The sequence below is a fragment of the Trachurus japonicus genome, chromosome 10, assembly GCF_045865225.1.
Source record: "Trachurus japonicus isolate A0001 chromosome 10, Traja_1.0".
NCBI lineage: Eukaryota > Metazoa > Chordata > Actinopteri > Carangiformes > Carangidae > Trachurus > Trachurus japonicus.
In genome coordinates, this window is record NC_140916.1 from 7,747,873 (window position 1) to 7,775,768 (window position 27,896).

The 27,896-nt window shown below is 41.9% G+C and overlaps 1 protein-coding gene across 2 annotated transcripts in view; it reads left to right on the forward strand.

Moving 5' to 3' along the window:
* Window positions 1–1,171: 1,171 nt before the first annotated feature.
* rxfp1 (relaxin family peptide receptor 1) overlaps window positions 1,172–27,896 on the forward strand; it is a 111,994-nt gene continuing 85,269 nt past the window's right edge. Inside the window, exons 1-2 of one of the 2 annotated variants that reach the window (XM_085789144.1) lie at window positions 1,172–1,508; window positions 17,256–17,393. In XM_085789144.1, the coding sequence (XP_085645270.1) occupies window positions 1,466–1,508; window positions 17,256–17,393 (181 nt within the window). In that variant the 5' untranslated portion in view covers window positions 1,172–1,465. The remainder of the gene's footprint in view (window positions 1,509–17,255; window positions 17,394–27,896) is intronic. The other variant, XM_085789143.1, reaches the window with a different exon arrangement.

Here is a 27,896-nt window from a genome sequence, read left to right on the forward strand (position 1 = left end):
TTCTCCTCGGCTTACAGTAGAGCAGAGTGACTGACAGACCCGTGTTTTCAGACCAAACACTCACACTAAGTGATTTCTGTCGGAAGATATAAATGGTAAATGGACTTGCACTTATATAGCGCTTTTCTAGTCACTCGGACCACTCATAGTGCTTTACAATGTAATGGTCGCATACACCCTTTCACACACATTCATACAGCACTGTTCACAGACAGGCTTTGGAAACTAATCATTCACACACATTCACACGGGCAGGTGTGGGTTCAGTGTCTTGCCCAAGGACACTTCGACATGCAAACTATTTCCGCTTACTTCTGCTTTAAGGTATAATTCACAAAAGTATAACAAGCAGAAAGACCTCTCCCACAGAGGCTGCAATGTATTTACAGTAGCCCAAAATGGACAAAATAAAGAGGTATAGTGGGTTGCAGTGTGCAGCATCACCACTAGATGCCGCTAAATCCTACGCACTTGCCCTTTAATAGACCTCTGATGAAATAACTTCTCAAACTGATGAGACTGAAGTAATTCGGATCAACACAAACAGACAGAGAAGAGAGACCGAGTGAGTGGAGGAAAGATGAATTGAGTCAATAAACAACTGGGAATAAGATTTCAGTCATGGCTCGTTCTGTCTATCGGAGCAAAGACACATACACTCCCTTAAAGCAGGTCTTTATCAGTGAGCAAATAAACAGCAGCCGGGGATAAAGCAGCAGAGACAGGACAACACATCCTGCTGCTGATTACTTAGGACTTACAGCGCAGGTCTGGCGCAGGAAGGGGAAATTCTCTCAGGTATAATGGTGCCAGGTTTTAATTTCCCTGAAGAATAAATCATGAAAGGAATCCCAGGCTTACAGAAATTACAGGTTGTGTTTCACTGCCCTGAAATACATTGGTCATGCACTCCGTGAATTGCTGACATGGTGCAGGTTTAATGTGTTGATTGTGCCTCTATTTGTCATTACGCAGGACTGACCCACTGCACCTGATGAATGCAAATCAGCTGAACAATTTGATGAGCAGGTCAGTTCTCATATTTCCCTGTTACACTCAATACTTCTTCTCCGCCGCCTCCCCCCTCTCTCTCACTCCTTCCTCTCTCTCTCTCTCCCACCCCTCTCCACGCGCTGCACCTGTGCTGCTGCTGCTGCTGCTGCCGCCGCCGCTCGTGCGTCAGATGATGGCAGCTGATTCTTTAAATCTTTCTCTCAGTCGAACTGGCGGCAGACCGCGTCCACCTCGCGACGAGGCGCCACTTCTCCTCCTTGTCTCCACTCACTCAGCGTGTTTTCTCTCCACGCTCCTCCACGCCTTGGTGCCACAGCGGCGAGAGGCGAGCAAACTTTTGGTGATATCTTTACGCACAGATTTGGACAAGTAACCGAGAAGAGCTCTGTTTCCCCCCCTTTTTTGGGGCATCAGTCACGATTTTCCACAAAAATAAACTTCGGAAGGAGCCATGCAAGTTTATGTGGCTGTGATTTTCGCTTATGGAGTGTCGGGTAAGTTCGCCAACTTCTATTTTTGACCAAATCGTGAACTCATTGCATGTGCTGTGCATTTTTCCGGGCGGTAGCGAATTCACATTAAATTCCCAACATCCAAGAGATCTAAGAAGTAGCCTCGAGATTAGTTCTTTGAACTCTGTGTAATTTCAGAAACCGGGAGGCATTTGAGATTTGTTTATGATGGCGAAGCGGCATCATCACTAAATACTGTATGAGGAGGCTGTGGTTTGCACAGTAAACTCAATGTGCTGGTGTTGGAGCACCAGGGGAGCATTGGCACGTTTTCAGTTCAACACTGAAGCCACACGCTGCGTGGTAACTCCCTGCATATTATTGAATTGTCTGGAGGTGGAGGAGAGGGAGAGTGATCAGCGGGAGAGCTCCCTCAGGATGCTCAGTGATTCTGAAATGAGATATCTTAAGTACCAGACTCTAACTGTGAGAACTGGCTCTACAAACAGGATATATTTCCTAATGTGCAGCTGAATGTAAATGAGAGCTTAAGTGTTCTTCTCACCCACAGTGCTGGTGGTACACCTCATTATATCAGTGGTAGGTGGTTTTCTGTCTGTAAAAATTGGGTCTCAGGTCCATGGAAGTGTTACATCAGTCACTGCCTTCAGGAGTCAGTGAGATGCTGTCAGTCACTGTCCAGTAGTTCTGTTGCATCTGGTTCGGATGAAGCAAGCGCAGGGTTAAAAGGTCTGTGAGAAGCCTGAGGGAATAGGATTCAAACACTGAACTCGCTTTGCCAGTGATGTTTGGACTTAAACTGACAACATAGTGCGTAGTTCACAGAGCAGAGGGACCTGAATTCATTTTGTTCTCCGAAATCAAATTTAAACAGCTAATCACTGTCACAAATTCATGGACACGATAACACGAAGAGCACAATTACATTTGTCAACTAAACAGCCTCTGGAAACTGATGTGTAGCTTAATCTTAAATCATACTTTTATTTTTCAATTAGCCACAGACAAGTTAAGTGCATTTCTCCTCAGACTTTGGTATCTCACAAGGATTTCACTTTGCTGAACACATTCATTCATAAACTCACATACGCTGTTGCATAACTGTGTCTGCCTGCACTCTGACTGGAAGCATCCAAAATCTTAGCAGGGAAAAAAAGAAAATAAAAAAAAATGAAAACATTAATTGGCCAGACTGTGTGCTGGCTTGTGGGGAATGGATCTCCAGCAGAAGGAAGCAGCCCATTATGTTTTTCTCTCTTTTTTTTTTTTTTTTATCTTGTCGAACAGATGATAGACTGCTCCTCAGACGTTCGTGCCCTAAAGATCTCTTGGACTCTTATTCTGTCAGCTCTTGGCAGTGCTGCCTGTCGTCGCCCCTTATCAGCTTCTGTTTGGCTGTCTCAGCATATTAAATCAGGGGAGGAGAAGATCAGAGAGAGGGAGGGAGGGAGAGAGGGAGGGAGGGAGAGGGAGGGAGGGGGGGAGACATCTGAGTGATTGACAACCTTGTGAATCATTCTTCCCACTCATTTAGTGCTTTCTCATGTATTTCCCCTTCCCTTAAGCAAAAAGACAATGAATCAACAATGCAAAGCAGACTTTTCCAGGCAATTTTGATAACAAATTTCATACGATATTGAACATTTACAGTGCTAACAATGGAGTGAATCAGAATAATCTGAATTTGTTTGTCTTTGGACAGTGATAGTGAAAGTTGCTTCTTCCAATGCAGGTGCACAGCATGCAACATGTTTGCAGTTGGCTGGCCTTCAGCTGTGTTCTAGTGCAAAACACAGAGCAGCCTGGCTTCTCCACATTAGTCAGCAGAACAGACTTTACAACCAGAGGCTCAACGGTGGTCAAATGTGATTGTGTGGTGTAATTTGTGAGTGATTTGTCATATTTGTGTTAGTCTGTGAACACACTATAAAAGAAGTAGCAGTGAAATGTCCATGACAAGTTGCAACAATGTTCCAACGCAAACATTTTTTCATTTATTTTATCTTTTTAGAGCGTTGCAGTTTATTTCCTCCAAACTCTGACAGTCCACAGTTGTCCACAGCTATTTCTTGCCAAAACAACAACAAAAAATTGACACAGAAGGGCACTCATGCGCTTCAGCCAAACAATTGTCGGTGCTCCTGGCCCAAGACAAAGGTGCTCGATTAAATGGGCCACTTTAGACGCTACTGTGGCTTCATCAGCGTCAAAACGTTTGTTTGTTTGCACCTTATTTAAATCTCGGCTATCTATCGAGTGCTGCAGCCTCTTTTCATTTGGGTTCAGTCACTTTGAAGTGGCCCATTTGATCCAGCACCTAACAAAAAAATGACCTCATACTGTTAGAAGTCGACTCTATTAGGAACATGCAATAATCAGGACTTTATAAACCAAATACTTAAAAGAAAAGTAACCAGTAATATTAATTTAAATTAAAGCCGCAAGCGGCGATGGCGGGCCCTCGCTCGCCCATGCCACCACGGGGCCTGAGGCACGCCGGGGCTGTGGCGCGGAGCAGAAATGGAGAAAAAACCTGGAAGGAGGCCAAAAATGCAATGTTTCGTTCATCCACCAGGGGGCAGACACCGCATGTGGTGTGGTGCGTTCAAGGGGCGGCTGCTCATCACTCATGTGAAGTTTGGAGTGAATCGGACAAAGCATGAAGGAGTTATGAGCAGTTAAAGGTTCGTCCACCAGGGGATGCGTGCAGGTGTGTTCAGGGTCAGTCCCTCATCACACATGTGAAGTTTCGTGGAAATCGGACAATGTTAATGTAAAATATGGCACTTCCTGTTTCCACTAGGGGGCGAATGAGTGAGATCGCCTATGAGCATATGGAGACGTTGAGGTCGTGACCCTGGACCTGTGTACCAATTTTCATGTTGATACGAGTTCAATAAAGCCATCCAAAGGGCAAACGTATTGTCATGGCGAGGAATGGTCGCCGCGTCGCCACAGGGACGCCATTACTCGTAGCTTCACAGCGTTCATAATGTAACTTCACCAACTGGTTCTGCATGTTTTAGAAGTGGAATGAAGTTGATGGGGCAAAGTATGTACATTTTCCAAATTTTAGTACACTTCCTGTTACCACCGGGGGGCGCTATGAGTTACGTGGGAAGTTAATATATCGGGACGTTCAGGGCGGAGCCATCATCATGTCCAGCAAGTTTGAAGTTGATTGGATGAAGTATGTGGGCGTGAGAGCCACTCGTATGGACATGGCGAGCACGCCACAGTGAATTGAGCGCTGGCAGCCACGCCCTTTGACCTACGGACTCACGGAGCACAAGATAAGCTCAGCTAGGTCTGGAGATGTGGTGTACCTAATTTGAACTTGATCGGGCGAACGCTGTGGGAGGAGTTCGTTTTGAGTGGGAAAAATCAAAACCAAAATGGCTGACTTCCTGTTGGGTTGAGGTCATGAGGTCAAGAGGCTTTTTTGCATATCTGGGTATAATACATATGTGTACCGAATTTTGTGTGTGTATGACAAAGTAAGACGATGGCGATGCCATTGACACGTGTTTGTAGGGGGCGCTATTCGGTCATTTTGCGCCGCCCATGTGCGGCACCACCAAAATATCGAATTTCGGAGAAGGCCGGACGTCCGTGCAAAAGTAGACGCATTTTCGCATTTGGGAAAGGGGCGAAATTGGGGCATGAAGTTGCGTAAGATTAATAATAATAATAAACAGCGCGATTTCAATAGGGCTTTCGCTGGGCGACTTGCAGTCGCCGCTCGGGCCCTAAATATATATCTTTCTGCAATATGTTCTGAACAGATAGCCTGTCTTAAATATTTGCATAAACTTTGTTAGGCAAATGTACAGCATGATGTAATCACTGGTTTTCTCTTCCTCTAATCCTATATGAGGTGACTCTTCTATTATAATCACAAACTTATCATTTGCATCGATGAAGATTCGTAGTGGATGCCACACATTCTCCTGGAAAAATGTCACATTTGCTGATAAAGAAAGTTTAAACTGTCGGAGAAGGTGATTTATGTGGAATGTGTGTGTTTGGAAAGCAGAGACCGGCTTAAACCTTCCTCCTGTCCTATTAGGAGGAAAAATTGCTCTTGATGTTGGTCATTAGTTTGTCTCCTGTCAGGTGGGAGCATCACAGTTCAGTGCCAGATTTTAAGTGAAGATGTAAAGTAAAGAAAAGTCAGTCATGGATGATGGTTTCCCACATCATACGGGATCATTTATTTAAGTTGTAAGTGGAGGTGGAGGTATTAGTAGTGACAGTTTTATTGTTTTTTGTTTTTCCATGAAAAAAAGTCATAAAACTCATCTATAAATGTAGTTGCAGTAGCTCATGCTGAGTTTGAAATTTGCGAATGGGGGAGTAGTCACTCAGAACTGCTGCTCTCAGATCCCAGCCACTCATAAATACTGTATTATAAACTTTAGGCAAACTGCAAGTTAAGTTTAGTTTTGGCCCCCGACTAATTACATGCAAAGTAAATATATAGGTCCGACATCTAAATCAGTGTTCATGCTGCTGTTATTGGTCGCCATGGTGGATAAAAAGTTCATTAAGTTTATGAAAATGTTGCTTTCTTCAGGTTGTCAACTACAGTGCATCCAGTCATTGCCTATCATGCTGAGTGTCAGTTATGGCACACAGCAACAACACTTTGGTTTTCATTAGCTGTCGGGGTCAGAATCACCCGTTGTGGTTTCACTGCTGTAACATGGTGAATCATCTCAAATTATACCGTGGGCAGACATGCCATGTGACTGCATTACATTATGGATTATTACTGCCCACAGGGTTCCTCCTCTGTTATTGGTTTCCACTTACGTAAATGACTTAAATTCAGATACTGAATGAATGGCTCCAGAATCAAGTGTTTTTGACATTAGTCCTATTTTGTGTTGTTTTGTTTTTGTTTTTGTTAAATTTCATTCCTTATTCAAGGTCCATTATTCACCCCCGTTGCTAGTGGTTCATGAGCCCAGCAACCTCAGATGGAGTCACTCTGCACGTCTCTTGTTCCCTCATTTCCTGTCTTATCTCCCCTGACGACTTAACTAATAATGATGCGTAATTATAGTTGATGCTTAAAATATCAGCTTATAATTTTCCATCACACCACTGATGTTTGACCTTTTATTATAAGGAGCAACAAAACACATCCAAGACACGTCCCCCAAAAGTTTCCTGTCAATGAATACTGAGGGTATATGTTAGGTGTTTGATGTGTTTTGTAGTAAACAGGGTGTTGTGACTGGAGGGAGTTCTTCGTTTCACATGAGTATTTGTATGATTGAAGCAGCCATTCGATTGCTTTAAAATCCCTGTTTTTATTGGATTGGAGCTGTATTTATGCCCCCAACAACAAGATATTCTGCTGAGCAAATCTGATCATTTTATAGATAAAGAAAGCATGGATTTTATTTGAACATGCCCTCCAAAATGTATGTTTGTAACACAAATAGTAGGCCATGTTTATATATAACCTAACAATACTATGCCTGGAGAAACTGGTAAACAACATAAAAAAGCTATTTGTGTTGTCATGGCACCCTAAACTCTTGAGTTGCCACTAGGCTATTACGGGTTTCAGAGCGTGTTTGTGCCGCAGTGCGCAGAGACGAGAGCTGGGACACCAGGGTGGAAGCCAGGTACTACACTGATGTTGCAAAGTTGGTTTTCAGCCATGAGACGCCAGGTGGAAGGCAAAGAGCCACCATTCTCACTCGTAATAAGGTACAAGTCATGTAGTTAACTATCACAATTAGTCCTGAGCTTTTTAATTAAGGTGAAAATGTAGTATAGCCACACAGGAAACATCCTGCTTAGTTCCTCTTCAAGTCTGAATAAAAGTGGTTAACATTTCTGGGCACATCTCAGTCACCGGTGAATGTACCCCCTAAACAAACACGATGAAGGAGGAGTAGGTGGGGGGAACAGATGGAGAAGACAAAAGAGGAGAAGCAGATGGAGGATTCTGCAGAGGGTTGAGCTGACATCACCACCGAAATTCGTGAACTTGGGGAAGAAATTAAAAAAGACTGAAGGGTCTAAAAATAAGAACTTCAACAACCTCAAGGATGAAATTAACTGGAAATTGTTGGCAAATTTTATCAATGAAATGTAAGATCCCATGTGAGGCTACAGGAGAAAGCTGGAAACAAGAAGATGGAGAAACAAGTAGGAGTATGCAGAGGGTGCAGAAGGAGACTCTTTACTCTAGAGAAAAAACAGAAACGTCAGACGGGACCTGTGTGCAAAATTCACACAAGCGCTGAGGAAACTTGGCCCCAGGAAAGCATCGTGATCTGCAGTGGTTCATTTCTTAACAGTTTCTGAGCATGACTATGTGACAGCGGGGACCTAGGAGCTCATCTAGACACGGTTAAGAAGGAAATTAAAAAAGGGAACTGGAGGAGAAAAAGTTGTTCAAGTTCCAGAAACTACTTAATAAAGGTGAGATAACAATGCAACAGAAATGGCAAGAGAGTTGACGAGGGGGGAACTGGACATCCAGGTGATTAAATCCAGCAAGAACATGAGATGGAGGACTGGATACAGAGAGCGTCGTCATGACAACATGTACGGGGTGCCAGGAGCTCAAAGTGAGATGACTTGACGAGCAAAGCAGGAACTGCAGGAGTTTGAAGAGGTGAATGAAGAAAACAAGTGACAGGGATGTGAGGCGGTGTTGTGTGCAGGACACGAGAAAGAAACCGCACTGAACAGAGAGAGAGAGAAGCTGAGATTTAAAGAGTTATTTATCAGAACACACCAGGTTATGGGGCTATATATTGTCTTCCAGGTATTGTTAAAGCTGAGCACAGAGGCTGGATATAAAGAGGCAGCTGCAGGTTTCTCTTAAGAGAAGGTGCGAGTGGGTCAAACAGAGGGAAGTTTGACACAAAGAGAGATCTTTAATATCCTCTGTAGATACCTCTAGTAAGGAGCCCTTCCTTCAAAAGAGGGTTATTCTTGTTAGAGGTCAGCAAGAAAAGCATCCTTTTTAAGAAACAGGTTGAATACAATTTGTTTGCCTTGAAATAATCTCTGTTTAATGTGAACAATCTAGTGAATAGGGGGAAAGAAAAGAGATGCACTCTGCAGGAACATGAATCATTCAAAAAGTGCGGCTTTAAAAATGCATTCCATGACTCATTGAGATTATAAAAGAGGTTGAGCTATTCTTCTCATACAAATACAACAAAACGTTGGATGCCTGAGACAAACCTATCACAGAACAGGCTTTGAAGCAAATAAAATATTAGCCAGGTGAGTTAGAAATAAAACAAATGTTCCTAAAAACAGAGACCCTACATCTAACACTTAAATATTAATTCAGACGCACCTGTTGTGGATGAAAGGTAAAATAAATTCATCCAGCAGTAATAGGTGAGAAATAGAATCCCATTATTGACTCAAATATCACAGGAAAGAAAAATGGTAAAAGCAATTAATGGATGAAATTGAAAACTGAAGGAGTTTCACTTCTGAATGGTATGAAATGCCAACTTCACTTCAACACTTTTTTGTATTAATAAAAGGCAGATTGCTCTCTCGTGGAACTCTCCCTCATGTCTAAATGAATTAATGAAGACCAATCAGGCCTCATTAAGACAAATACCAAACACAGTTAACACAAGATTAAGAGAAAGATGCCAAATATAATTGAGGAAATGCAAAGAGAGCTGGAGAGTGCCATCCTAATTTGGGTAGTAGACCCAGAAATGGTTTTCGATATTGTTTGTTAGAAACTTTTAGATCTCTGGAAAAATGTGGCCTCAGTCAGCTGCTTTGAAACACTGCGTCAGGATCCAGTGTCAAGGCTAGAATAGGGAAAGAGAGTATGCAGTTGCAGTCTGTCCCTGGCCCTCTTGCAATTTTTCAATGCAATTAAAATATTTAGGAGCCAACGTGCACCAGGAGATACACCCACTTTAACATCCTGTAGGGGGTGTGCTGGGAGGTTTTCACTAATTAAGTTTGCATTTATCAAAAGTCTTGTCTGGTATTAGCATCTAGATGATATGATTTGGTTCAGGCTATCTTTCATCGTTTCGTCAGCCTGATCTGAAAACATCATGGCTGCCAGTGGTGGAGAACCTGCTTCCTTCCGTGGAACTAATCATATATTAGTCATACTTATTTTCAATAAAACAACAGTATAAATTCCTAAAATGAATTAGAACAGTTGTCTAAACATTCTCATGAAGAAAAAATGTTCCAACTGTGTTTGTGGTGTTACTTAGCAGCTTTTGAAATGTATGTATCCCATGAGATACGTTGCCAGATTAGGGGTAGAAATTTGGTCAATGTTCATTATTCAAAATGTTGTTTCAAACTGGAAGGCATGCTAATAATTACTGCAGTATCAGATATTATCATGCACAGCTTTGCCCATTACAACAGTATAACTGTATTTTACTTCAAGCAGGGCATCTCGGCTAGGTCATTTTATGGGAAAAGAAAGGATGTGGTCAACTGCTGTCACAGAACCAGTCACACACAACACAACAATAAATACAGACTATAAATAGCTAAAAATAAATAATAACTGGTGGTATGTATGTAGTTAGGGGTGTAACAAATAGTCAATTCACGATACTTTACGAAATACGACATAGGACTCACGATATGAAATAGTCACGGTATAATGTAAAGTGTGTGTGTGGGGGGGGGGGGTACCCAATGAAGATCTGTGTGACAAATTTTTGTTGATGAAAAACAATTTGACTGCAAATGGACTTTATGCACAGTTCCATAAGCCAGCTCGTTTATTTCCTGTCTTACATTATTGGACCCACTAATTAATCCAGGTGTGTCTGACCTCACAACAATGGTCAGACACACCTGTATTAATCAGTGGGTCCAATAATGTAAGACAGGAAATAAACGAGCTGGCTTATTTCAGGAAGTAGTGGAACTGTGCATAAAGCCAATTGGACTGCAAAAGTTGGAGAGAGTGTTTTTATTCTTTCTTTGTGAAGCAAAACACTCCTGCACAGATTTATCAATCTCATTAGTTCGTTTTTATTATTTCCTATACATAGAAGTTTTGAAAGCTTTTGACTTGGGGCCTTTATACTTTTGGCTCAAAATGCACAACTCAAAATCATATCTCTTAGCTTATAACAATTATAACAATTCTGTTTTTAACAAGTAGATCCCTACCTTGCTGAGGCTGAAACTACAGCGAAAAAGACATTATCTAAGACACAAACATAAAACACCTGAGTCAGGCAGCCCACAAGACCTGGGGCCTCATTTATCAAAGAGGGTGTAAAACTGCTACTAAAGTTTTGCGTACGGCGAAAAGACGAAAATGGCGTACACCCGAAATATTTACACCTTTTTCAGATCAATCAAACTGTGCGTACGCACAACTCTCCGCAATAAATCACACCGGACCCAAGAATGGTGCACACGTGAACACACCTCTTACTCCACCCCCGAACGCCTATATACAACTATATATGGTCAGCACGTGCATATTTAATTAGCCATGTGCTCTCTGTGGAGCGGCAACAAAGTGACAACAAAGTGACAAAGGAGACAACGGGCGGAGGGCGGGGGAAAGAAGCGGAACTTCTCCGCTTCTCCGAAAGCAGATACACAGGCAATAAATCAGTCAGAAAAATGATCTTGCATTTTAATAAGCTACAATAAAAACCAAAACCTCCCAAATCTCAACAAACAGGAGCAGAAAGAAGAATAATCTTATGTAATCATCTGCCCCTTTATCACAGAAAATCTTTTTTTTTTTTTTTTTACACCTAGATGTTAAAACAATAAGCAGGGTTTCCACGATAGTTACCATTACTTTGAACGGTTACGTTGTCTCAGTCTTTATTCTCTCGTCAGCTCCAAACTCACGTGCACCTCGTTAACTCAGGTGACAGATTAATAACAGTCTCAGTAGCTGCAGATCAGTGTGCGCTGCTGCCGGTTTGTTTTTAAACTTGGCGAGTTTGATCCTTGTCGGACGTCACACTAGAGTGTGTAAAAGCAAAAAAGCAAAATCCTCAATCCGCTCTGTTTATCAATTAACATAAAGCCTAGTGTTATTATAGAGCGGGTTGGATTGCCAGCATCAACGGTCCACCACTACCACAATTACTACAAAGAAATCCTACTGTCTCTTCTAAATGTACTCCGCTCCTCTCTCCCTCTCACACTGCAGTTCTCTGACTCAGCAACGGTGTCGCCAATTCCTCCTGTTCCTCAAAAAAGGCGTAAATCACGGTACGCCAGGGTCAAAATGGGTGTAAATGTCCGCACTTTTTCCCGTCAGGTTTTGGCTTGATAGATCAAAATTTGGCGGAGAAAAGTGCGTACGCACAAAACGGGGGAAAAAGGGTGTAAAAAAAGGTGTATCCACAATGATAAATGAGGCCCCTGGTCTTTTTGTTTTTCAGTCTTTTCCTAACTATGTGCACAAAACAAGCAAGTATTTTGCCATCTTCTGCCATTCCCATGTGCAAAATGTTAGAATACAATGTTATTATGAGTTAATTTAAGATTAGTGCGAAATACAAACATAAAATTCTGTCTCTCTAAAGGTAAATGCAAAAATATAATTTTTTAATTTCTCCCTTATGCAGACTTAGAAACATACAAAAGTTTGTTGCCTGTCTTCACTATAAAACAGTGTTTCCACTAGGATTTTTTTATGGAGTAGCAGCAGTGGCGTGTCACTTCTTTATGAGACTGCTTTCTAATGAGATTACAAAGTTGGATTGGAAAAAATTAATAAAATCAACTTTAAAAGGTCTATGTGTAATGTAAATGACCAAGGAATATAACAATGTATAACTTATCTTCATCAAAATGAGCATTAATATGTTTATCATTTGGGCTCTTTTTATACCTTAATAGGGCAACGTATCCCGGGAGATACAACTCATAAAATCCAAAATATTTAATATATATATATTTTGAATTTTGAAATATTTTTCTTAGGGCCTAAAGAGATGAGTGATAACATTAAATTATTTTTTGCAACTTATTTTCCACTCCTGCCTGTTTAAGGGTTAAGATAAAGGTGTAGTTGACAAGTCTGGGTTGTTCACAGATGGGATCATGAACTTATTGCGATAGTTCACCAGAGCTTTAACAAAAAACCTTGAAGCCTTGAATTACTATGCAGTAGGGTTGTTCGGTATACCGGTACTAGAGTGGTACCGGGGTACTGACGCATTTAAAACGGTACCATACTGCGCTTAGATGGGACCGGTACTTTCATTCTGCGCCGCCGGCAGCGGTGACGTCGCCACGTGAAGTCGCCGCATTGTAATTTGAGCCGAGGCGAGCGAGTGAGCGAGTCACAAACGAAGCAAGGTGCTGTTTTTATTACCGTTACAGCGCCACCTGTCCATGTGCCTGTGTTTGTGTGTGTATCTGTGTGTGTGTGTGCGCGCGCCGCGCGCGAGAGAGACGGGCCGCCACAGACTCGTTAATTAATGCAAACAGTGCTGGTTGATACGTTTCGTTTGTACCGCGGATCACCACTGGCATGCATGGTCTCTCTCTCTCTCTCTCTCTCTTTCTGTGAGTGAGTGAGCACAGCGAAGGAGCGCTACGCGGGGGGGGGGGGGGTCAACGTATGGGAAACAATAGGTGTGTGTGTTTGGTGTTTGAGTAACATGAACATTTGTGTTTCGTTCTATAAACTACTGATGACAATTTCTCCCAAAAATTACAACTGGTCAAAATAACCAAAAAAGATGCAGTGTTTTCAGACCTCAAATAATGCAAAGAAAACAAGTTGATATTCATTTTTAAACAGACCACTAATGTTTTAATTCAGGAAGAGTTCAGATTAATATAGATGGAATTTTACTCCTGCAGCAGCAGTGACTGTTTACCGATTTACTGATTATTTAGTGCTGCATATGTTATAGTTCTAAGATTTTCTATTAAAATAAAGCCAATAGTGACATTTTTTGTGTTCTCTTTTTATTTGGAAAAGTACCGAAAAGTATCGAAAAACATGTTGGTACCGATACCGGTACCAAAATGTTGGTATCGTGACAACACTACTATGCAGTTACTGTACGCGTTGCAATGTAGCAAAAACAATGTCTTAGACATTTCTGAAAATGATACAGCCCTAAACCAGGAGCCCAAAGAATATATAGAAAGATGTTCGGCACTTACATTGGACTTTTTCTTAATAATTTATTGCCAAGATTGTACCACTCTCTTCTGGTATCAAGCTCTAGGAGAGGACAGAAGCCAAGGATTAAGTGTACTATCCCTCCGTTCTTCAAAGATAGGGCAGCTTGGGCTTTAGCAAATCCTAAAGATCACTAACGATGCTCCACAGCTTCAGCCTTTGGTCGGCCAGAGCGATACGATATCTACTACAAGATGGAAAGATGTTGAATTGAATGTGGATGGATGTCCAAAGACGAAAGTGAGGAGCAGCTTGGCTCAGTCATGAGATTAATTTAGGAAATTTGGTATTCACTGTTTTTAGAAGGGGAAAAAAGTTAAAAGTTCTGAGAAACCGTCACAGTGATCAGCACAGTAATTTGAAAATTTCCCCAAATTTTAGAAGAATTAGAAGAACCGCCTCGTGGTTGTCTGCTTTTACCACTAAACCCTGCTCCAGTGTCACATTAACCATTTGTGTGTAGCTTTTGTCTTGATTAAAGCCACAAAACAAATAGCGAGTTTGTTACTATGACGATTGTTGACCCTTGACCTCCAAAATGTCATTTGTCTATGAGTCCCACACTCTAACAAATGATGTGCTGGTTCAACGCGAAAAAAAAATTGAGGTAACAATTTCCATGGATATTTTTAAGTTATTTCAACTTAGCTAGTATTAAAGCAGAAGTAAGCGGAATATTTGTGTTAATATAAGTCTTAAATAGTTTTATCTTCCGATGGCAATCACTTACATAGAGTGTTTGGTCCGAAACACGGGTCTGTCAGTCACTCTGCTCTGCTGTAAGCCGAGGAGAAAACTTTCCTTGTATCCTACAACCTTTATCCAATGAGGAGAGAGAACAGCATAAAGGGGCGGTCCTCTCTGTGTGTGCAGCCAAGGGATGCGCGTGAATGTGGTGACGTAGGGACGAGGGCGGGGACTGCTAACTCCATCAGCTGATAAGAAGTTAGCCAAAACGACCGGATCGCTTACTTCTGCTTTAAGTACATGCCACAGAACGTCTCTAGTTAGGCCAACTTAATTACTTAAATACAAGCAACATAATTTGCCTTGTCCTCTACAAGCTTATTTAAGTCAAACCAACTTAATTGTAATTGTGTTGTTAATAAATTGTGTAGTTATTCTAACTTATTTATTTTCATTTCATTCTACTCAGAAAGGTCCATGGAAATTGTTACCTCAATTTTTTTTAGTAGTAAGAACTTATACAAACTAACCCAATGAATCACTTTTACTGCAAAAATGTTGAAGGGATTCCTTTGAGGAGTTCTGTAGCTTTTGTATTTATAAGGCAAAAAAACCAAACATGTTTTGTGAGGTCACTGTGTGTTAACCTTTGACCTTTAGTCACTAAAATCAATTTGTTCTTGAGTCCAGTTGAACAATTTTACCAAGTTTAAGGAAATCCCCTCCAGGTGTCACACAGATGCAGTGTTCACTGGGCCAAAAATGTTGACCTCTGAAGCCCCCCCAGGCTTGATGGCATAAGAAGTGATGATGAATGAAAATGAGATGAATTCATACATTTAAAGACAGTAACAGTATTCTGTTTGTGTTGTAAGTGATGTCCACCAGGGATGGACTGGCCATCAGGCAATATGGCCAACGGCAGCGTAATGATGCGGCCGGTGGAAGTTCTGCCTTCCTGTTGCAGTTTTCACAGTCCCCTCGGAGAAAGGGAACAACAACAGGAAGAACCATGGATATTTCGACATGACTGTAAAGATATTCTAAGCGTATGCTTTTTGGTGCCAGTCCGTCACTGATGTCCACCCACCCTGTGATCCATGGTGCTCAGTGTCGAGGGGCCTGAAGCTGTGGGCACCAACATGAACATAAATTACACGCACATACTCAAGACCCTCATAAAAATGTTGCTTGTGCAATCAGTATTCTGCTGTGAAATGAAAGGCACCACTTGATTTAAATTAAATCAATCTTAATGTGATCTTCAACAGGAGTTTTAAAACCCAATTTTTCTTCCAATCAGATGCAGGTACTTGTCACAAGTGGATTTTGTAATTTCAGTAAAACTTTCATTTTTCATTTGGGACCTTGTGAAAAATGTAACTGGTTGGTGGATTTCAATCAGGTCAGTTCAGACGAACTTTAAATTAGACAAACTTTGTCATCAGAGAGCGCTGATGTGTAAAATCCTGTGGTAACCTCCATCAAATATTTTTTCAGTAGCCTATCTACAGGTCAGAGATTTTGAGAAAGACATGAAACCAGGTTTTGTTGTGATTCAGTTCAGTTCAGTTCAGTTTTATTCAAAGTTTTATTCAAGTTTGATTCAAATAGTGATTGTGACACTGAGCAACACACATAAGAATATTGTTAAGTGATTTCTGTGTTTTACTCCAAACTAAAGTCAAAACATAAATATCCAAAAGTTACAGGTCTAATTTATATAACACACAAAAAATTAAAAAGATTTTGGCTCCAACAGGAATTCTGCTGGGGGAAAAAACGGTGGCTGGATTTTATTCCTCCTAAAAGGAGAGGTAGATATTAATCTACACTGCCATGATGGATGTTGTTTAATGTAGATCGCACTGTTTGAAAATGAGAAAGTATTGGGATGATGTATGGTGCAGGCAGCTAACAGCAATATTACTGTATGTGATGTATCACCCAAGACCTTAGTGCAGCTTTATTTAGGAAAAGTGATGCACAAAAGGATGGATGACATGCACATAAACTGAGGAAATGTTGTTAGGGACACCTGCGAACTGGCTGCACATATTGTCGAGGACATACATGAAAGACTCCTGTTTTTAATTCAACAGCTGAGTGAGATGTGCCCCTGAAAGGAGGCTGAACGAGACTGAAACTATGTTCACAGTAACATTTTGAGCTCCATCATTAACTTGTGTACCTCGCTGGCTTTAGTGCTCTTGTATGTTCAATAATAGCAATGAAAATCAATATAAGTATGTGCAAAACAGTCAGAAAAACGTATTAAACCTACAGTAAGTACAAACCTAAAATATATCACCAACTTGCTCTGCATGTAATGAGACGATGTAGTATGAGAGTCTCATATGAACATAACATGATCAGGGATTTAACATAGAGCCAGAAAGCTAAATAGAATCATAAATTCTATTGTGTTTGTAATTGAAGGCAGCACAGGTGGAATATCTAATCTGCAGCTGGCAGATTGAACAGGTTGAACGCCTGTTTGCTTTGTAATGAAGGAATTTTCCTCCTAATCAAGGCCGGATAAGTTGAGGGAATGAGTCGCTCTCTTTCTCTGCGCTTTGCTTTACTTTCCCCCACATTTGTCGTATCCATCTGTTCGGTTTGTTCAATGTCTCTGCATTATTTAGACTGCAGAGTAAAGAACAACAGCAGTCACAAGTATGTTGATTAAAGAAACGCAGCAGCTCAGCACGCACAAAGAAAGAAGGAGAAGCGCTCCCTGAAGGGTGGATGAAGCCCGACGTGAGATGGTACAAAAGAATAGCAAAGCCTCTGTAATGAGATGCACAGACTCCCCATATGTACTCAGATCTTTAATAAGAGCTTTTAATATGCACTCTAATGAAAACAAGTGGATTAAAATGATGCAACTCATAATTGTGTTTCTGCTTTGTTTATAGCACTTAATGTCACAGAGGAGAAGGCAACATGCCCCCTTGGATATTTCCCCTGTGGCAACTTGACTATGTGCCTTCCTCAGCTGCTGCACTGCAACGGCATCGATGACTGTGGGAATCAAGCGGACGAGGAGAACTGTGGTGAGTCACTGTTCCTGCTACAATGAATGTTAATGTGACCACGTCTGTTTAACTTCATGCCCACGCCTGTAATGAACCAGCTCTGTGGGGGCACTTAGGTAATGATGTGTCTACATGGAAAACAAAAGAAAAATCATAATGGACTCTGAATTTGAAAGAACAACTTTCTGCACTAAATCTACTTTTGAGGTAATTATATTTGCATCCACTATGTTATCACTTTTTCAAGCTAAAACAGGGTGTGAAGTTGCTCTCTGCAAGTCAGCGTAAAGCCATGGTAGACTTTAAATATATATATATACAGTATATAGAGAAATATGCATAAAAAGTATAAATACTTACTGACAAAAGCAGCTATTCCTTTTCTGCAAAGCTTCTGCAAAGCTCAGTGCTGAACTTCACTTGATCTATACCCCCAATCAGATCAGAGTGGTGTTGCTGCCGTAGGCTGTATAGATAAAACTGTGGGGCATTGGGGTTCTTGTAGTGACGCACAACTGCGTGGAGAAATAAACAAATGTTAAAGTAAATTTACAAAGGGAACAAAAATTGCAAGGCGTGATCCATTCTATTTCTTTTTTTTCATTTTTACTGGATTACATTCCCTCATGTTCGTGCCTCGTCAGTGTTACAGTACTGTTTCTCCAAATCCCTGTGTACTCTATGCACAGCTGGTGTGGATACTTTCATTCATTATTTATTTCACCTGCCACGGCCCCAGGATTTATCAGCAACTGACCCCTGTAGTTTTGTACACAGTGGTGAGATGCTCTTAAAGCTGTTAAAAAATCCAATTATATCAGGAAAGGTGAAAAGAACACAAAACAGTCTTTCTCTCGCTCTCTCTCTCTTTCAGAATAATTTCAGTCGTGACTAATTAAGTTTTACCCATTCTCAATTGTTAAAATATATATTTTCTACAAGATACAAACAAGAACTCAACTCAGTTTAAGACGGGGTCATCCCTATGTTCCCCGGGTCCTATGTTCTCCGCTGTGTATGTGACCGGGAAAAATAGAACCCTTTTTTAGAAAAAGGATCCTATGTTCCCCGCTTTTCCCCCAAAGAACCTGGGGAACATGCAATTTTTGGGGAGCGTGCCTATGTTCCCTCTGGACTCTCTCTACCTATCTGGACTCTGTCTATCTGGCCTGTCTAGCCTCTACCTGGTCTTTTTACTAAACTTAAAGCAGAAGTAAGCGATCCGGTCGTTTTGGCTAATGCTGCGTTCCAGGTAGGCTTTTGAAACCGTAAATTACAGCTTCAAGTCACAACTTGCGACTTTGTAGCGTTTCAGGCAACCCACTCGTGTTTTTCCGACCTGTTTTACCTGTGAAAGTCACTATAACGGCCACTCGTAACTTCCGACCCGTGAACTCGTACCAGATTGAACTGGTATGACTTCACAGGTCGGAAAAACACGAGTTACGAGTTTCCTTGAACGCACCATAACAGTCCTCGTCCCTACGTCACCACATTCACGGCGTCCCTTGGCTGCACACACAGCCCTGCATGCCGTTCTCTCTCCTCATTGGATAAAAACTGTAGGATACGATAAATGTTTTCTCCTTGGCTCAGAGCAGAGCAGAGGGACTGACAGACCCGTGTTTCGGTCCAAACACTCTATGTAAGTGATTGCTGTCGGAACTCGGAAGATATAACTATTTAAGACTTATATTAACACAAATATATCACTTACTTCTGCTTTAACCAACTCCTTTCTTCATTGCCTAAACCCAACCAATGGTGGGACCAAATAGTACAGCGGTTAAGCCCTCAAATCAAGGGGAATTGTGCACTTTTTGAAAGAAACATGAAACTTCTACCATAGTTAGTTTATACCATGAGGTTTATTTTAAGATCGGGAGGGAAGTCAGATTTGACCTCTGAGGCCCGGGAGAGGTCAAATCCAAGATGGCCGCCAATAATATTCAAAAATGCCTATCGCTGGAACCAAACACAGTAGAAAAACACTTAAGGTGTCATTTCCCCCACTAACTTTTTGGGTGCCCATTCTGTTGGTGATACCTTTGAGACCAATATAATTCAAGAAAATGCATTTAGATCAATGTGGAGGTCAAATTATGCAGACATAGGGAGGTGAACGGTGCAAAAAGGTAGTTTATTTCCAAAATAATAGCCCAACAGTGATGATGATGTTAAAGGGATAGTTCAACATTTTGGCAAATTGGCCCATTGCCATAATCGCTACAGTCATAGCAGTAGGTTCATTACCTTTAATTGTAGGTGTAAGCTATTTTCAGTACGGCGGAGCGCAGCAGCTGGCTGCTGAGAGGAGGCTAAGGGAATTTCTTGGTTTCCCTCATTAAACTCATCAAATTCAACATCCCAAAACTCCACAGCGCTTTTGTAGACAAGTTGTGACCTGCACAACCACCACGCTATGAGATAATGAGGGAACGATACGAAACGGAGCCGTTTTCGAGGTAAATACAGGGTAAATACGGAGACTGCTTGCTGAAAAACTGTCCCTGAACGCAACGCGCATCAGCGATTTTGTATGAATTTACCTCGAAAACGGCTCCGTCTCGTATCGTTCCGTCATTATCTCATAGCGTGGTGGTTGTGCAGCTCACAACTTGTCTACAAAAGCGCTGTGGAGTTTTGGGATTTTGTATTTGATGAGTTTAATGAGGGAAACCAAGAAATTCCCTTAGCCTCCATAGCGTAGCTCTGAGCAGCCTGCTGCTGCGCTCCGCTGTACTAAAAAATAGCTTACACCTACAATTAAAGGTAACGAACCTACTGCTATGACTATAGCAATTATGGCAATGGGCCAATTTGCCAAAATGTTGAACTATCCCTTTAATAATGATGATAATAGTGCCAATAATAATAATCATTATCATAATAAGTTCTTTTTTTTTTAACTGATTTTATTATGAACTCATTGCTGCCAGCCATTTTCAGAGCAGAGAGCTGCATACCATTTTTAGAGCATTCTTTACAGATCTTTCAAGACCCACAGAATATTGGGTTTCATGTAAACATGTAAACACCAAAACTACCAAGAGAAAGAGAAGACTCTCTTCTTTCATTAGGAAAAAAAGTTTGTTTCTACCTTTTTCCATTCTTTAGTAAACGGCAGTAGAACATTGACTGTTTTCGCCAAAAACACCTGTTTTTGACCAAAACACTGAGAAAACAAACTTTTTTGTGGAAAGAAACATGTCAAGCAGAACAGTGACTTTGAAGTTAATATAACAACAGAAACAACACGTATATAGACATCAATGGCACCAATGAGTTAAAGAGATACTGTCTCTCGGCTCTGTTCGTGGCACTAGTACACCACAGCCGCTTGTTACTCTCCCTGGCTCTCAGGCTCTGGTCCACTTGGTGCTCCTCCTCCTCTATCCTTGCCTGACTGAGGGCTGCCACCGTGCCCCTGGTCCACCGGTGTGAGGGATGAGGGGACTGCCAACTGGGGGCCCACGCCCTCAGAACCGACAAAAGCTTGGATCATGGGCTGACTTTCAAGAGATCGCAGCGAGGGAGCTGCTCTGCTACGTACGAAACCCTGACCCAGAATCAGGTCGTCTGCAAGTGATTTAGCACCAGGTTCTCCACAAACATACGGTGCGAGATAGGAGGAGGGGGCGACCACCATCCGGCCGCGCGCCAACCCTGTCACCAACGGCTCTACTCGCTGTAATCAAAAGCCGGTTGTCAGGGGCCAACCGAAGATCCGTTGGTACTACAATTCTGACTTAGAGACGTTCAGTCATAATCCCACAGTTAGCTTCGCAACAATTGGCTCCTCAACAAGCACATACACCAAATCTTGGATCTTGGCCGCCACAAGCCAGTTATCCCTGTGGTAACTTTTCTGACACTCCTGCTTAAAACCCAAAATCGAAGGATTGTGAGGCCCCGCTTTTCACGGTCTGTATTCATACTGAAGATCAAGCAAGCTTTTGGTCCTTCTGCTCCATGGGAGGTTTCGGTCCTCCCTGAGCTCACCTTAGGATACCTGCGTTACTGTTTGACAGGTTAGGGTTAGGTTTGGCTAACCCTTAACCCAGTCATACTCCCCACCTGAAACTGGTCCCTTGCCACCAGAAGCGAGAGCCCGCTCAGGGCTTGCCTCCCCACCTCACCGGGTAAGTGAAAAAATGATAAGAGGAGTGGTATTTCACCGGCGGCCGAGGCGTCTTATTCTACACCTCTCATATCTCTCACAGTGCCAGACTAGAGTCAAGTTCACTTGTCTGTTCCTCGATTACGGACCACAGCGTGGTTTTCCAGACAGCATCATTTAACTCGGGTGAAGGAATAACAACGGTCTCGGTACAGATGAATTCTCATGTCGGACATCGCGCTCGCGACTCTTTCCAGTGACAAACGCTCTGCCCAATCAGTGGAAGGCAGTCGGCTGACGTCACGTTTAGGTATGGCTGTTCCAGGATTGAGGACTATGGCCCTCTCCGGGAGCCGAGCTGGCCTTCAAAGGGATGAGGGGACGGCCGCAATGTTGGGGGTGCCCTGAGGGGTCCTTTACACAATGCTGGCTGGCCCTCTATAACGGGAACCCACCCGCCTGGCTGGCGGTCAGCTGGGGGCAGTTTGGCTTGTAATGATTATAGAAGGTGGCGGACCAGCTGCTGATGCAGAAAATATGGGTCCGTGTGGGCTGTATCATGTTGCAGTACTCCCTCGATGGCGCCTAACGTGCAGTAAACACGGAAAGCCGTATGACCCAAAGTAGCCAAATGCCTCATCATCTAATTAGTGACACGCATGAATGGATGAACGAGATTCCCACTGTCCCTACCTACTATCTAGCGAAAAAACCACAGCCAAGGGAATGGGCTTGGCAAAATCAGCGGGAAAGAAGACCCCTGTTGAGTTTGGGAGCTGACGAGAAGATCGAAAATAGAGAGAGAAACAGTGCGGCCTTGCGATCCCCCCACACTGCTGAGGAGGAACTATAAGAACTCAGCTGTAATGGAAAAAAAAAAGCACCTTTACTGAGCCGTGCCGTGACTGTGTAGTGGAAAAGTGCCAATAGGTACTCCCGCCGTTTTACCTGCACTCATTGAATTTCTTCACTTTGACATTCAAAGTAGAGTTCTCAACGGGCCTGAAAATTACAACCCGACCTGAACCCGGCCCATGGGTTTTAAAAAAGCCCGGACCCGACAGAGGCTCGATAAACCAGCATTAGTTGTCTGGCCAAACCCAGCCAGCCCAACAAAAAAAAAGAAAATGAAACTAAAAAAGTGACATCTTTCTTTGCAGCGAGAGCAGACGGTGCCGGTGACGCAGCAGCACCTATCAGCGGGTGAAACTGATTAAAATTTCGGCCACAAAAACATTGTGGTTTTTTTGAAGATACATACAGCATTACAGACACACTCTCTTTCTCTCTCTCTCTCTCTGCTGTGCCAAACCCGACCCATCGGCCTTACTTGGGTCAGACTCGGGTTGGGTTGAAATTGGAGAACTCTAATTTCAGAGTACTGGGCAGAAATCACATTGTGTCAACTCCCCCCCGTTGGACCTTCGCAATGCTTCCACGCAGCGTCGGGACACCACCCCCTCTCGGCACGGAAAGATGAGGGCGACAGTATTATTAAATTGCAGATTTTACCTTTTACATAAAATGCATTTTCTTTGAATTCTAGTGGTCTCAAAATATAACGTCAAAGTACAGCGTTCTGCTTGACATGTTTCTTTCCCCCAAAAACAGCTTGTTTTCTCAGTGTTTTTTGGTCAAAAACAGGGTGTTTTTTTTTGGCGAAACCAGCCAATGTTCTACTTGCCGTTTACTAAAAGAATGGAAAAAGGTAGAAATAAAAAACTTTTTTTTTCCTAATGAAAAGAAGAGAGTCTTCTCTTTCTCTTGGTAGTTTTTGGTGTTTACATGTTTACATGAACACAATATTCTGTGGTCTTGAAAGATCTGTAAAGAATTTGCTCTAAGATGGCTGGAAGTATTATGCAGCTCTCTGCTCTGAAAATGGCTGGCAGCCAACGAGTTCATAATAAATCAGTTAAAAAAAAGAACTTATTATGATGATGATTATTATTATTGGCACTATTATCCAGGGATGCAAACGGGTCAGGACCAAAAAAGAGAGGAATTGTCTGGCGTGGGGGGGGGGTGCTCACCATTAACAAATGATTACATTACAATATCATGGAAAAGTCCATTTCCAGTAGTTCAACCCCAACCAAGTACTGGGTGCATATAGATGGACATAGTTTTCAGAAGGCCAACATTTCTATATTAAAAATGCTTTTAAAAAAAAAAAAATCCTTTGCAATATTTCACTGAATGATACTGAATTTTAGGTCTTCACTGAATGTTAGTCATAATTATTACTATTAAAATAAAACTGAATAAATTGAAGACATGGATGTTTCATTCAGTGTGTAATTGGACATATAGGCCTATATAATGTGTTAGTTTCACTTTAATTGAACACATTCTACATCGCGGAGGCGACGTCTTTCCACTTAGGGCTTCCTTCACCTCTGAAACGGGGCAGAGCTGCCTGACACAGCAACGTAGGGAACCGTTCATGTCCGCAGCGCACAGCTCCACGACATCACAAGCTCCAGACATGCACGGGGAAAAACGGCGTCGCCGTCGCACCGACTGCACGGTGGCTACGCGCGCTTTGGGTAACGAGCGCAGCGCGCACGTCGCGCGTTAACATTGGAGGTAAGGGTTGTGTATCAGTATAATCAGAGACAACCATGAATGAGTTCGCCTCAGTTTCACATGATTGTCACTGTCAGCCTGTTAGAAAAACATTTTACTGACCCCAGCTGAGACGCTGAGACCCCCCCTCCTCCCTCAAAAACAAAAACTCTTCGGATCTGAACGATTCACACAAGTCACCTAATTGGTCATGAAAAAAGCGAGTTTCGCTTTTCGGCGCGCTGTTTGCATCCCTGATTATCATCATTATTAACATCATCATCACTGTTGGGCTATTATTTTGGAAATAAACTACCTTTTTGCACCGTTCACCTCCCTATGTATGCATAATTTGACCTCCACATTGATCTAAATGCATTTTCTTGAATTATATTGGTCTCAAAGGTATCACCAACAGAATGGGCACCCAAAAGTTAGTGGGAAATGACACCTTAAGCGTTTTTCTACTGTGTTTGGTTCCAGCGATAGGCATTTTTGAATATTATTGGCGGCCATCTTGGAGGTCAAATCTGACTTCCCTCCCGATCTTAAAATAAACCTCATGGTATAAACTAACTATGGTAGAAGTTTCATGTTTCTTTCAAAAAGTGCACAATTTTCATGCTTAGCCGCTGTACTAAAAGGGCTGTGGGAATAGGGCCTAATTTTCAGTGACAACAAAAGTTAGAAATGAGGGAACATAGGGCTGAGGGAACATAGGGCCTAATTTTCAGTGACGACAAAAGTTAGGAATGAGGGAACATAGGGCTGAGGGAACATAGGGCTGTGGGAACATAGGGATGACCCCCGATTTTTGTACCCATACCTGGAAGTGGAGTTGTGACTTTGCAGATTTTTGCCTATTTCTGAATGAGAAGTTGAGTTGTGACTTTGAGTGAGAGGTGTAATTGTCCCATTGGTTGGGTTTAGGCAATAAAGAAAGGAGTTGGTTACGTTTAGTAAAAAGACCAGGTAGGACAGGCCAGATAGAAGAGTCTAGATAAGTAGAGAGAGTCCATCGACCAGCAACAGCGGGGAACATAGGACCCCTTTTTTGAAAAAAGGTCCTATGTTCCCCAGTATCTATTGTGACCGGGGAACATAGGACCCTTTTTGGGAAAACCGGGGAACATAGGACCCGGGGAACATAGGTACGCTCCCGTTTAAGACTGTGGTTGTTGAAATAACAACATTTCAACATTTAATCACACACTTGAACTGCATAACTTACTGTAAGATACCCAATACCCAAGACAGACAGTCAATTTCAATACAGAGAGAATAGAAAAATTGGTTAAAAAATGTACATGGTTACATATTGAAACACTTTGAAACAGTGACCTCTGTAACATCTATGAGCCTCCGCCTCTGCTCCACACAGGATTGTGCATGACTGATCGGCTGAATTTATCTGACTCTGACTGTGATGAAACAGGTGCAGCTTGAAAAATAGCTGTCAAATTGTAATAAACGACATTAATAAAATATATAACTTCCGTCCATTCCCCAGGCGCTCCATTTAGTCATACCACAGGAAGTATTATGATGTGATGTCGGCTTTTTGTCAAGTAAGTGCTCGGGGTTTAAAGTTAGGACCATTTCATTTCGCCGCCTATTAAGCACACCACACTACCATTCAGTGGAGTACCACCACAAATATGATTTTAGCGTATTGGTGTCCGACAGTGTAATAGATTATAGGGAGATGTACATGTTAATTTCCTGTTGCTGGTTTGAAGCTCCCCTCCCTCCCTCTCAGGGTTTCAGTTGCACAATCCACACACACACAGCAGAGTGAACGTCACAGCAGCACAATAACCTGGTCGTGGGTCGCAGTAGTGGGCAAGTAGAGCATAAATACTATTCATCTTTTCTATCAGCTGGTGTTCATGCAGCACCACAGGTATTTTCTGGGCAGAATGCCCAAACGACTGACGGGCTGGACTCAGGCCAGGCAGCGGCTCAGCAGAGGCCTCTATTGTCTTCAACCTCAAAGTGGCATTACTTCATATTTTAGATCCAGTGAGTGAGGAGTCTGTTGTCTTTGGCCTGCGTTGGTGAAGACGATAAATCAATATTGGACTCGTATTACAGTTGCTTGATTGCCAGAAACACAACCGTAAATAAATGCAGTGGAAGTTGTTTAAACATGTTGCTAACCCGTTTTGCTAAATCAGCTTCATAGTGGAAGATGATTAAATATTAGTTTGGTGTTTGCATTTTGTTGCACTGCCCTGATGTGTCAAAAAATAACTGCAGGTTAAATAACATAAGCTGTAACGTCATATACTCCTGACAAAACAGGAAATTTAACTAACATATCCAGGAGAGATGCAGCACTTTGCAATTCAAAATACAGATAAATAAATAATATTATTTGGATCGTTTTTCTTGGTTTTTAGAGCCCTTTCTACGGAAGCTTATTGCATTCATTCAATAAAAAAAAATACAGATCCTGTTTTTCTGAGTAATTTTTTCTGTTTTTCTGAGTAATTTTTTTTTAAATCAGTTTTTCTGAGTAATTTTTTTTAAAATCAGTTTTTCTGAGTAATTTTTTCTGTTTTTCTGAGTAATTTTTTTGGATCAGTTTTTCTGAGTAATTTTTTCCTGTTTTTCTGAGTATTTTTTTTTGGATCAGTTTTTCTGAGTAATTTTTTTCCTGTTTTTCTGAGTAATTTTTTTGGATCAGTTTTTCTGAGTAATTTTTTTCCTGTTTTTCTGAGTAATTTTTTTTGGATCAGTTTTTCTGAGTAATTATTTCTGTTTTTCTGAGTAATTTTTTTTCCCTGTTTTTCTGAGTAATTTTTTTCCCCCTGTTTTTCTGAGTAATTTTTTCCCCTTGTTTTTCTGAGTAATTTTTTCCCCTTGTTTTTCTGAGTAATTTTTTTCCCTGTTTTTTTGAGTAATTTTTTCTCTACTTCGAAATCTCGCGATAACTACGGAAGCCGGTGCTTGGCCGCCGCCGCCGCGGTTCATGAAGCCTGGTTGTCCCGACATGATTCACTCACAACACTGCGGCTGTAACGTTATGTTGTGTGTGTTATAGCCTACTTTTCGGCTACAACACACCAGAGGAGGCTGGTCCATTGAGGCAGAGGAGGTTGGTCCTCCTCTATTTTTGAGAGGCAAAAGGAAAATTTATTTTTTATTTAAGAAAGAGTAACTGGTTGAAATAAATCATTACCAAATCTCAGTATAATTTATAAAATATTATATATGTATTTTATCATAAAAAAAGTTTGTTTTTTGGAAGAAAATCCACTTAAAACGGCTCAACTGCGCCGCCAGCAGGCTCAGGAGACAGAGCAGGGCTGTGTGAGGAGCAGGGAGCAGGAAGGTGGGGGGCTCTACGGAGGTGGCAAGATTTTTACTTCCCTAAACTGCCTCGGGGCGGGATCTTCTTCCATTGACTCAATGCATTTAGGATGTCTTCATCCTGACCTGTAATTGGTCTAAGACCACGTAAAATGACGTCATGGACGGAGGAGGCTCTTCTGTACCAATCAGCAATCAGAACACAAGATTGACAGCAGGTTGGTCCAATAACAGTTCCCAAATTTCATTCTCACATTTATACAGCTGTAAACAGGAAAATAACCGCTATGTATTTTACAGCTTTTTCACTACCAGCTATGCTCGGACAAGAAATATGGAGTTTTCAGCGATATTGGAATCGGTTGGAGGACATAATGTTAGCGGCACGACCGGGACACAATACGACAGCAACGAAGTTGTTTTGTTGTGATATGCTGCTGTCGTGTGTGTAGTTACTCTGACAGCTGCATTCGCGTTGACTGTCACAACGGTAACCTGGGGTCGAGGCGCGGAAGGAG